Raw genomic sequence first — 12,321 nt, 5'->3', positions numbered from 1 at the left:
ATAACTTTTAAAGGTGTGGTTTAACATATGCTAGTTGAAATTCAAGTGTATATATTAAATATATAGTATGGAATACTACAATATGGAAGCAGTTGATTAATTGGTTTTCTGTTTTCTCTAACAAATCTTGCTTCCATTGTCACATTATTATTAAAAAGCTCCTTTCACTCTACAACTAATGTTCGTGTTTTCCTTCAATGCAGTTTATTCAATTTTTTTTATCTCATATTATAGTATCTCATCTTACTCCCACTATTATTTTACATTAATCACATATAAATACACCATCTATTCAAAGGGTCTAAAACTATATATAAATTAATTAAGTTAAAAGAAAGCTATTGCCATTGGCTTGGCAATGACATATTCCAACCCACGACAATGAGGGCCCATTTTCCTACTAGAGGTTAATATTTATTTGCCCAAATAAAAGTTTACTTCCTTGTGGAGATTTGAACCAAGTGATGGTTCTGTTCTATAGGTTATTGGTTAATAGTGATTGGTCTAACTTGATACAAAATGTAGTAAAATTTCATAATATAACGTAATGGTATATAATTTTGAAAATTTTACAATACAATATATGATTCATACGGACTACAATAGTGTAAATCATCGAGTTTTAGTAGATGACGAAGGTGAAAAGGCATAGTTAAAATTTATACAAACACATGTAAGTCACTAAGCTAAAGTGACAGTGACTTACAAGATAAAAGGGGCGTTGTAAAAAACGTTAACCGATAAAAGTTAATGCAAAAGCACTTAAGTCTACGCGCTCTATCTTATATCTGGTAACATTGCCAAAGAGAAGAATGTTAAGAAAAATGAAAAATAGATTGGTACTCTCTTTTCTGAGCAAAAAAGAATTTATGTAAAAATTCTTTCAAATACCATTTTTGTCCTTATATAATTGTGTTATTGCACCCAATAAATTTATTCATGAAATTACTAAATTATCCTTTGAGTTTTTTAGTAACCATATTCAAGTTTTTGTCCATTTATACTTATTAATTTGTACCTACTCTATAATTATCTAGACATATATTTACAATTGAAATATATTTATGATTGTGTTGTGTTTGTAATTCTAGAGACCAAATTCTTTCAAATAAATTTATTAAAAAAAAGTCTTGTAAAATAATTTTAAATGTCTTTCATATAAAATAAACTTTCATTAATTAATTACACTACAATAAAGCAAAGGAGAAAAAAAAAACAATACTATTCACAACTTTGCTTGGGTTAATATTCCTTCCAAACAAATTAACAATGGTTAGAGAAGAAATACAATTTGACAAATAACCACTACATTGAAAGTGTTGTAATTGATCAACCACTAATAATATATCATAGTTATGTTACTTCAAAACACACTGACAATTTAACTCAATTTATTGAAATCAAGTAGGGTTAATATCGAACTTAACCTTTTTATCAAGAATTTCTTTCTTTTTGTTCTTCATCTTCACTACTTTCCTTCCATTTTTTGCATTTTCATCTACTATTTTCTTACTTCTAAACTGATAAACATATTCTCTCTACTTCATCTTTTTTCTTTGGTATCTAAAGAAATTTTCAAAAAAATTTCGTCAAAATATGAGTTTTCAACTTTTCATGGCAAAAGACTAAATTGTTAAAAATAAACAAAACTCTTTCTCTAGCTCTCTTTCACATTGGAATGTGAAAAGATGATGAATTCTCTTCATTTCCCTTCCTTTTATACCACCATTTATAATTAAAATATTAATAAAATAATACTTAACAAATTGACATGACATTATACATATAATAATATGTTTGCCTCGTCAAATTTTGAAAATAACAAAACTTAACTAAATGAATTTAACAATTATCGTTTGGTGAAAACTAAAAATTTAAATTATGAAAAGTATAAAGATTAAAAATGATCAAATTATAATTACTGCATCCACCACTTTTACAAAATACAAGAACTAATGATAGAATTTAACTTATAAAAAACACTAACATCGTGAGAGTTAGCTAGAGAAGAGAAAGTTCCATTTTTCTTACAATTTAATCCTTTGCCATGAAAACTCGTCGTTTCACAAAAAATTCTTGAAAACTTACTTAGACATCAAACAGAAAAGAAGAAGTAGAGATTCTAGAGAATATTTTTATCAGTTTAGATGCAAGAAAATAGTAGATGAAAGTGAAAAATAAGAGAAGAATAAGGAAGGTAGGGAAATGAAGAAAAAAGAAAGAAATTCTTGACATAGGGGGCAAGTTCCATACTAACCCTACTTGTATTTCAATAGATCGAGTTAAATATATAGTGAATGAGATGTATGAAACAAGTATTTTAATCTAAATATTGACATAGCTTGCACATTTGAAATAACTTGGAGTTTAATAAAGAATTACTCTCTAGGCAAAACCCCATAGACATAGAATAGTTTTTTGAACCATGTAACAAACTTATGTTTCCATTTATACTTCTACAGTTCCAATTATTTCTACAAGTTACAACTGGCAGGTAAATTCAGTGCACTTTCAATGGGTATCAAGGCTGGACACTTGACCAACTAGGTGAAGAGCCTATTGTTGAATTGCATCAGAGATGGAAGGAATAGACCCCAATTCTATGGCTCTAACTACGCCTACTTGAAGGCAATGATAAGGGTGTTTATCAAGTGTATGGATGAGAGAGCTTGGCGGTTTATATCAACTAGTTGGGAGCCCTTTACAATTGATAGGTCATCTTTCCTTTCAATATCCATCTATTATTTATTTATTCAAACCAGGATCGTCTTATTGTGTTACTTCATGCACAAGTAACACAAGAAGAATGTAGAGCATATAGAAGAAGATAATGCAAGTAATAAAGCACTTAAAAACTTTGAAAAACCTAAAACAACGACCTGAGAATCACTAACGTCGACAGGCACAAGCACGAGATATGCAAAGCCTAAAATGATGACTTGAGAAAAATTTGCTAGCAAAAGCTTACCCACAAACCACACATGTACATACATAGGATAAACTACAAATCAATAAGTGTAAATCAGCAATAGAACTTCATATAGAATGCAACCAGATATTTCCATACCAGATTCTGTGGAAATAAATTAGGCCCCTGGTACAATCAACTATAGTTCTTAAAATAACATAATTCTAAAGACCTAATGTCTCTCTGTGGTACCAACATATTCTAAAATCCGACATCCCTGCAACATTAGCACCAGCAAGACCTAATCACAACAGGTAAACATCAATCATCTTTTCTTAAAACCATATTTTTTACGTTCATAGAATAAGTCCGTTTTAGCACTCCCGAGATTAACAATTTTTGGACAACCATCGCGATCTTTCTCTTGCTGAGTACACTCCTTACAGTAATATGCATCAGATATCCCCACCCCTCCACAGATAACACACCTACCTTGAAACGACCCATAGTTGCATTCATCGCAAACTCGCACGAGCGTGCAAGGACGGACATAAGAGTCACAGATTACACACTTGCCATCACACTTCTCACATAATCGTCCTATTGCAATCCCCGGCTGTTTCCGGCACATGATCAAATCAGGATGGTGCTTTGCCATGGCTACCCAAACTCGTTCCTAGTCAGAAAAGCACAAGAATCAAACAATAGAAGAAGTGTAATATAAAAATAAATTCAAAAACCCAACATCAAAAACCAAAAACAGAAATTATTAAGACCCTGATTCCCTTCTTTTGTTACTATTAATACACATTTAATGCAAAGTCCCTTTTGTTCCCTAGATACTGCGATGGAAGGATAATTAATTAGCCATAACACAACCCTAATTATAAGATAAACACTCAAGTTCTCCTCAACATTCAGAGGATGATAAACACTCAAGTTCTCCTCAACATTCAGAGGATACCAACGAGTACTATAAAGAAAATCCAAAAACCAACATCACAAATCAAAGACAGGACTTAATAAGATTCTGATACCCTTTATCGTTACACTTGTTGCTCATGTTCATTTAATTCTCTTTTGCTTCCTAGATATTGCTAGGATGTATAAAAAATTAAAATTCAAAACATCAAAAAGAAAAAGAGAAAATCGATACAAAACAACACCACCCAGATATATTTATAAAAAATTAAAATTCAAAACATCGAAAAGAAAAAGAGAAAATCGATACAAAACAACAAGAACACCCAGATATATTTAAATATATATCAGCATTCAATGAAAATTAAAAAGATATTTTGCAGTCAAAGGAAAGCTGAAATTAAATTACAGCATGGAATTAGAAATCTGAAATCCAAATAAAAACAAAACAAAATCAGTTCAAAACAGGAAAGAAAATCAAATAACAAGAGGTGAGCAAATTTTACCCAATGTGAAGGGAGAAAAGAGGGACAATCCAGAGAAGTCGAGAAGCAGATTCAGTGAAACTGAAACAGAGGGTTTGGCGACGGGTTTTATACTGTTTTTTTCATTAATTAAGTAAATAAAGTGGGTCAAAATTGTAAATAACGAGGGGGCGGGCCGAAACTGTTATAATCTTTGGGCCGTGGATCCACAGAGCCTGGATTTCAAGGTAGATATTTTACTATTTATTTATTTATTTATTTATTTACCTAATGTTAGAGATCGACTTGGGTTTGGATTCAAAATTTTCAATTTCAGCACAGATTAGTTTGTTTTAATATTTTTTTATTTTCTTTTAATATCATGTATATCGCATGTTTTATTATTAATTAATTTTAAATTATATATTTTATTATTTGTTGTATTATGTATTTTAAATAATAATTTTGATAATAATATGTGTGATAATTTTTTTAATTAATATTTATATAGTTGTATAATTAAAATTAAAATTAAAATTAAATTATTATTACTTGAATAGTGAAACAATCATTTGGATAAATATGTGTGAACTAGGCTTAGGCTCGGGATTTTTTACTTTAGAATGAAACTTTTCTTAAAATTTTGAATCAAATTCTACCCATTAACACTTCTATACGAGGGATGGCATTTAGCTTCTTAAAGAGCCACCAAATTAAATAAGGGTATTGTGGTCATTTGGTGAAAGTAAATAGGTGTATTGTAATTATTTTAAATTACTTTTCACTTAATTTTATTTATTTATTTATTTAAAAATGTTAAGAAGTCATTAGTTAAGTAGTATTTTTATAACTGAAAAATATTCATTCTGTGGAGCTAACCCTTCGTCATTTCGAATAGTGCAAGCTTATGAACAAAAGTCGGTGTCAGGCATTTTAATTCAAAATCACGAAGGGCTAGTGATGGGAGCTTGCACTATTCGGAACGATTTTATACCAGATTCGTTCGATGCCGAGGCTAGAGCTGCAATCCATGGCCTCCGATTCTATGGGTTTCTCTGGTGTAGAACTAGAAGGGGATGTGCGATCAATTGTTCAGAAATTATCTGGGTCAGGGGTTGATAGATCGAGTATCGGGGCAATCATAGCGGATGGGAAAGCTCTCTTTGGTTTCTTTCAACAGTGCCAGTTCAAATTTATCACCAGAAAAGGGAATCAAGCAGCTCATTATCTAGCTAAACATGGCTTCACGTTGGAAAATGATAAGTTTCGGATAGAAGAGGTACCTGAATAAGTGAGAGGAGCTGTGGAGTATGACCGGTGGTGGGTGGATCCGCCGGTCTAAGCAATGACGATGCCGATTACTTTAGAGGAGGGCCTGTGCTGTTGTATGCTTCGCTGATCATGGACTGTTTCTCTCTTGTTGTTTCTTCTTGGAGTTTTTCTCAGCTTCATTTCGATGATCTCCAAGCTTGCTGCTAGCTACCTAATTTTTTTAGATTTTATTTTTCTGCATTTTGTTTTCGCTGATCTCTGGTTTAGGGCTGTGAAAAGGCACCGAGGCACCTAGTTTTCGATTCTCAATAAAGGTCGCTGATTTTCTATAAAAAAAATACATTAAGAATAACCATATGACGTGTTCAAAGAAAAAGGAAATCATACGTGTATTTTCTTAAATTAATCTTAAAACTTTTAGTAATATCTCACGCCTAAACGAAATCCTCCTCGAAAAGAGCGACGTCGTTGCATGTGATGTTGACTTGTTGTTCAATTTGACATCCTTTCCCTTTCATTCCGCGCTATAAATAAATTCTACTCAAATCTCTCCACTTTCTCTGATCTCACCTGAGCTTCCATTTCAGGAAAATGACGTCGTTTCGGTGCTTTTTAGTTCTCTCCCTCGTTTCCTTCCTCCTCTTGTCTACTGTCCTTCCTTCCATCTCTACAAACGACGAACAAGACGATGAGGACCTCCGTTTCCTCGAAGAAACGGAAGGCAAAAGCGTCGACATTGCTTCACTCCCTCATTTGAGTGACTCAGACGATGACCAATTCCCCGAAGACCACGAAGAAGATGAAGACTCCGGAAGCGAACAAGAGACCGATGACCCCCTTTCGGATCCGTACAAAGCGCCCCAAATCGACGAGAAGGATGTGGTCGTTTTAACGCAAGGAAACTTCAGCGATTTCATCAAGAATAATAAGTTCGGGATGGTTGAGTTCTACGCGCCTTGGTGCGGGCATTGCCAGTCGTTGGCTCCGGAATATGCCGCGGCGGCCACGGAGATGAAAGGAGAAGGAGTTGTGCTGGCCAAGGTGGATGCCACGCAGGAGGATGAGCTAGCAGAAGAGTATGACGTCGAAGGTTTACCTACTATATATTTCCTTGTCGATGGAAAGCACACGCTTTATCCTGCTGCTCGAAACAAGTAAGTTTCGAATCCAAAAACAGATTTAGGATCACAGGCTTTTGATTTTCTATTGCACCTTAATTTTTTTTAATAAGTCGGTTGAGTTGGTGCAGTTTGTTTTTGGTTACTCATGGAAAAGAGAACAATGTATTATCTTTGTTTAATGGAAGGTTCGAAGTGTCATTTCAAATGGAACAGGCTAATCATTATCATTGACGATTCAGGGATGCGATAGTGACCTGGATTAAGAAGCAGATAGGACCTGGTATATACAACGTTACCACACTGGACGATGCTGAACGCATTTTAACATCTGAATCTGAAGTTGCCTTGGGCTACTTGAACTCTTTGGTGGTATGGTTTATCTCTGGCATGTTATATAATTTTTTCTTGTTAACAGTAGGTTTATAAGATTAAGCTTACTTGAGTTTGTTGTATGCTTGTTATACCTGCTGATTCAATCAACATTATTTGATTCGGATCCAAACTTTTGTGTCATCATACTCTTGACCCAATATAGCAATGTTTAACGTATACAAAAAGACCCTTTCTCTGATGATGTTCTAATTCAGCTTTGGTCTGTTCTAATGACAACAGGGTCCCGAGAGTGACGAGCTTGCTGCCACTTCAAAACTCTTAGACGATATCAAATTCTATCAAACTATGAATCCTGATGTGGCAAAGCTTTTCCACATTGATCCTGAAGTTAAACGCCCCGCTTTGGTCTTACTTAAAAAGGATGCTGAAAAAATATGCCACTTTGGTTAGTATCTAGACATATGTAACATTGCTTGGAATCCTGATCCGGCTTACTTTGAAGAACTTATATATCCAAAATTTTCTTGTGGTAGATGGTCTTTTTGTCAAGACTGCAATATCTGAGTTCGTAACTTCCAACAAGCTTCCTTTGGTTACAATATTTAGCAGGGAGAGTGCTCCTTCAATTTTTGAAAGCTCAATTAAGATGCACGTATGCACGTTATAATTTTGCTTTTCCTCGTAATTGTGAATTTTTAGATAACACATTCCTCTAGTTTATGTGTAATCTTTTTGATACTTGATAATCTTTTTGTTGCAAGCTGTTGTTGTTTGCCACATTAAACATTTCTGAGAAGTATATCCCAGTACTCCAAGAAGCAGCAGCAAAACTTTTCAAGGGAAAGGTAACTTTAAATTGTCTAGATCCGAAAATATAAAAAACTTTGGTATTGTATGTGCTGATTCTAGTAAACTGATGACAGTATATCCCAAGACTTATATACTCCCTTTGATGATGAATTCAATAGTTGTTACTAAGTTATCTCGTATACTTACTTGCAGCTTATCTCTATTTATGTGCAAGTGGATAATGAAGAAAGTGGAAAACCTGTTGCAAATTTTTTCGGTGTCAGTGGAAATGGTCCCACAGTAAGCCGCTCTTATCCTTTTTTATCCTCCCCCCCCCCAGTTTGTTTTATGTTTTAAGATGGAATATGTGGGTTGGGGTGGGTGGGAGGAGATTTGTTGTATGCTCTATTTGCATCGAATTGATAATCACAGTTCATTTATCACTAGATCCGTGCATACTCTGGAGATGATGCAAAGAAATTTGCCATGAATGGAGATGTGACATTCAATAACATTAAGGTGGTCTCTCTCTCTCACGCTGTTTTAATTTGGTCGGTTGCTACTACTTATGTCTTTCAATAAACTTGTAAGACGCCATGGTTTGAGTATACTTCAGCGTTCTACCTTTCTGTAGGCTTTTGCAGAGGACTTTTTAGCAGGCAGGCTTAAACCTTTCTATAAGTCGGACCCAATTCCTGAAACTGTAAGTATCTTTCTACTGTAATTGATTTTGCCAAAGGTGATTGTAATCTAACTTTTATATTTCCTTTTTCTCCTCCCAAATTCTATTTTTGAATTTTGACAGAATAACGAGGATGTGAAAGAAGTGGTTGGCGATAACTTCGATGAAATTGTTTTAGACGAGTCCAAGGATGTCCTGCTTGAGGTATTGTTGTTGCCTGATATATGGAAATAAAGGTTATTTAAATCTTTCCTGACATGGACTTATTCTGTCGAATGCCCTAAACACCAGATCTATGCACCTTGGTGTGGCCATTGCCGATCATTGGAACCGACATACAACAAGCTTGCCCAACATCTTCGAGGGATTAACTCTCTGGTTATTGCCAAAATGGACGGGACAACAAATGAACATCCTAAGGCAAAGGTAAAGTTTAAACCAATATGTGCTTCGAACTTTTTAATGAAAAAGGAAAAGATTTAAAGGCTATGTTGCACTTGAGCCTGAAATGAGACATCGTAGAAACAAGTTGTGTATTTTTGCAGTCTGCAGGGTTTCCCACGATGCTGTTCTTCCCGGCGGGAAAAAAGAGTTCTGATCCTGTAAGAACTATATTCAGTTATGCTTGTATTGGTCCACCTATGAGATATAGAGAGTTAAAATGATTGAATGGTGGACATTGGGCAGATGAAAGTGAACACAGGACGCACTGTCGTGGATTTTTATAAGTTCCTGAAGGAACATGCTACAATCCCATTTAAGCTCAAAAAAGCAGTTTTAGTTCCAAAAGACAAACCAACCAAGACTTCAGATTCCAAGGTGAGGGAGAACAGCAGCAGTGTGAGTTCGAAGGAGGAGTTGTGACCTGATAATTCACATGGATTCAAGGCGAGCATTTGAATGACATCCTAAGTCATTTGCCATTTTATATGTTATCTATCAATAGGTAGGTAGAAAGGGAACAGCTATGAAGATAGATTCAATCCAGAGTGAGTAGAAACGAGGAATCCGAAAATTATCATGCTTCGAATATGCGATCCACATATTTTTGAATCCAGAACAAAGAGGGAATCCGAAACGGGTGTGTTGGCTTTTAGCCATGGTTTCCACCTATGTATCTCTCTTAAACAGATCATGCCGAATTTGGAATTATCTGAGACTTTGGCTTCTTTTGATCTATATAACCTGTAATTTCTTTTTTCAAAATTGTTTTAGCTTGCAAGTACTGACAAAGGAACATGGATGGCTGAGCATGTCAAATCATTTAGCACCAGAACAGTATGTATAAACACCTTTTTGGTGTAACGGCATTGAAATATAGTGTTTGGATGGCACGGTTCCAGTGTGTTTGACACCACAGCTAAAACCAAAAATCCGACTGGAGGATGGAGCTGTGGGTTCAAACTTCAACGCAGCTCCTATTTTACATTTTTATCCTCGTTTGTTTTTAACCCATCACTTCTTTTTTTAGAAACTCATCAGTCATTACCTTTGAAAGACTATTTCAATGCATTCTTATATTAATTTATTTAATTACTTTTATATTATTTATAATAAATTTTAATTATTTCTTTTGTATCCTCGCTCCTTTGTTGTATATTCATTCTCCTTTTGTCCTTGCAAATTCAGTAGTATATCCAATATTTGATGTCTGATTTTATTTATTTTTCTTGGAATTTAACTTTCTCTTGGGGAATTACTTTTTCATAAACATATCAATGTGATTCCCATGATAAATATAGCACCCTTCACCCGAGAAACTCGAGTAATGAATGTTACATAGAGCAATGAACATTCTTTTCTATATAAAATACTTATATTTTGGAGCTTTATCAATATCACATTACCCATTTTAGAACTTAATTATACTAACAATGAAATTTCATTTCATTTCAAACACATTTCGAGTCTCCTTTGGCTGAACTAAAAAATTTTCAATTCTATGTTTTTATGTCTCAAGACAGTGTCATGTTATTATAGAACTTTAGCTTCGAAATTATCCTGTCTTGAGTCAAATGAGTGTATGTCTTGTGACAAAATCCAATATGTCTCGAGATATGATATTGATACTGTAGCTTTTTAGCTTCGAAGTTCTTGTGTCTCGAGACACATTTTGAATGTCTCGAGACTTAGAACAAGGGACCCAAAAGTTCTATTTTCAAACCACGATTATTCCAAACAGTAATCAAAGCTTTATACTATCTAATACCTTATATTTACTGTTCACAACACATCAAACTCAAATATTAGAACAACTAGACATTTTCTTTCTTACTTCATTAATTCATCTATGTACATGTCATCCTAAGCCTTGATGAAGTGATGAGATGTGTAACAGCCCGTTTTCAGTGAAATTGGAACAGTAGTTTCGGGGCCACAAATCCGAGTCAGAAAGAAAATTTATTTTAATATTATTGTATGGTTTGCATTATGATAGGAAAGACATAAGAAAATTTCGTTATAAAAATTTTATCGATTACATGTTTAATTATAGAAAGGACCAAATTGCATAAAATGCAAAAGTTGAGTTCTAGTAGCTATAAGTAGTAAATAGCTATGGAATTCAAAACTTGAGGTCCTTATATGGCAATTAGACCATTAAATGGAGTTAGTAGATAATTATAATGACTCATCCATGGAAATTCAAGAAAAGAAAAGGACTAAATTGGAAATTGAAATAATTAAAGATGATAAAAATCTAATATCATATTATTTCTTCATCTTCCCCAATTTACTTTTATGAAACCCTAGCTAAGAGAAAAGACATCAAGCAAGCTTAATTAGGTAAGCAATCTTGTCCCGTTTTTAGTAATTTTTACATTTCTAATATCGTAATAACTTAATCTATCTATTTTGGGGATCAATTTGCAAAGTTATCAAAGTTTAAAAATTTCACCATGGATGAGTATGCTGAAATTTTGAAATTTATTGTAGAAAATGAAAGGTTGTTGATAGATAAACAACTTTTGTAAAGAGAAATTTGATGAAATTGTGATTTAGGGACTAAATTGTAAAGATATAAAATTCATGGAAAAATTCTAAATTTTATGAATTACATGGGCTGTAAATGTTATATGAAAAATTCGGCTAGGCTTGGAATAAGGATTAAATTGCATGAATTTCATTTTTCGAGCCTAGAGATGAAATTGAAGTTACTTAAAAGTATAGGGGTAAAATGATACTTTTACCTAAGATGTAAGTTGGATTGAATTGAATATTAAATATATTAAATTGATGTTAAATTCATTTATATAGATCCGGAAAGATCAAATAAAGAGTTAGATCGAGGAAAAGAAAAAGTATCGGATTAGTAGATTTTCGTATACGAGCAAGTGACGAGGGAAGTTCGTGTAACTAAATTATATATTAATATGTTTGAATTGAATGTTGTATATGTGTGAATTGTATAAATGTCTTATGTATGAAATTAATCACATGTCTGATAATGCCCGATAAGTAATAAGTCCCGTTTGAATAAATGAAACTTGATAGTTAAAGGATTTCCCGTATTGGTTGTGGTCCTGCATATGTTGCGAACACACCATAGCTCTTATGAGCGTCCTGTTATAAGCCCTCTCGAGCTTCCTGTTACATGGTTCCTGCGAGCATCCCGATTGGTATTTATCCTGCATGTATTACGGATATACCACAGTTCTTTGTAAGCGTCCTGTTATATAATCGACATGGATCCTGCATATAATGCGGACATACCATAGCTCTTTGTAAGTGTCCCGATATATGGCTCTTAATAAGCTTCCTGATATGGCTCGCTTGAACTTCTTGATATATGACTATCCGGAGCTTCTTAATAATATCTCTTTGGAGTTACCT

The 12,321-nt window shown here is 33.7% G+C and overlaps 2 protein-coding genes across 4 annotated transcripts; one reads left to right on the top strand and one right to left on the bottom strand.

Moving 5' to 3' along the window:
• Window positions 1-3,012: 3,012 nt before the first annotated feature.
• LOC107906216 (PHD finger-like domain-containing protein 5A) lies at window positions 3,013-5,877 on the bottom strand. 2 transcript variants are annotated; one of them, XM_016833151.2, is made up of 2 exons: window positions 5,577-5,877; window positions 3,013-3,584 (listed from the first exon to the last, which is right to left on the bottom strand). In XM_016833151.2, exon 2 carries the CDS (start codon window positions 3,564-3,566, stop codon window positions 3,234-3,236), a length of 333 nt encoding a protein of 110 aa, XP_016688640.1. In that variant the 5' UTR covers window positions 3,567-3,584; window positions 5,577-5,877; the 3' UTR covers window positions 3,013-3,233. The 2 variants fall into 2 exon arrangements, with proteins under 2 accessions (XP_016688640.1, XP_016688641.1); XM_016833152.2 differs by lacking the exon at window positions 5,577-5,877 and adding an exon at window positions 4,336-4,463.
• Window positions 5,878-6,074: 197 nt separating this feature from the next.
• LOC107906215 (protein disulfide isomerase-like 1-4) lies at window positions 6,075-10,068 on the top strand. Of its 2 annotated transcripts, XR_005913835.1 has the most exons (13): window positions 6,075-6,719; window positions 6,926-7,055; window positions 7,299-7,464; window positions 7,553-7,671; window positions 7,781-7,864; window positions 8,022-8,108; window positions 8,256-8,327; window positions 8,443-8,511; window positions 8,614-8,694; window positions 8,782-8,916; window positions 9,036-9,092; window positions 9,178-9,571; window positions 9,706-10,068. XR_005913835.1 is itself a non-coding variant. In XM_016833150.2 (12 exons), exons 1-12 carry the CDS (start codon window positions 6,157-6,159, stop codon window positions 9,352-9,354), a joined length of 1,740 nt encoding a protein of 579 aa, XP_016688639.1. In that variant the 5' UTR covers window positions 6,075-6,156; the 3' UTR covers window positions 9,355-10,068. The 2 variants fall into 2 exon arrangements, 1 of the variants encoding a protein (XP_016688639.1); XM_016833150.2 differs by having other exon boundaries at window positions 9,178-10,068.
• Window positions 10,069-12,321: the final 2,253 nt, after the last annotated feature.

The sequence above is a fragment of the Gossypium hirsutum genome, chromosome D05, assembly GCF_007990345.1.
Source record: "Gossypium hirsutum isolate 1008001.06 chromosome D05, Gossypium_hirsutum_v2.1, whole genome shotgun sequence".
NCBI lineage: Eukaryota > Viridiplantae > Streptophyta > Magnoliopsida > Malvales > Malvaceae > Gossypium > Gossypium hirsutum.
The sequence above is the reverse complement of the archived record's forward strand: the minus strand, read 5'-3'. Positions and strand labels throughout refer to the sequence as shown.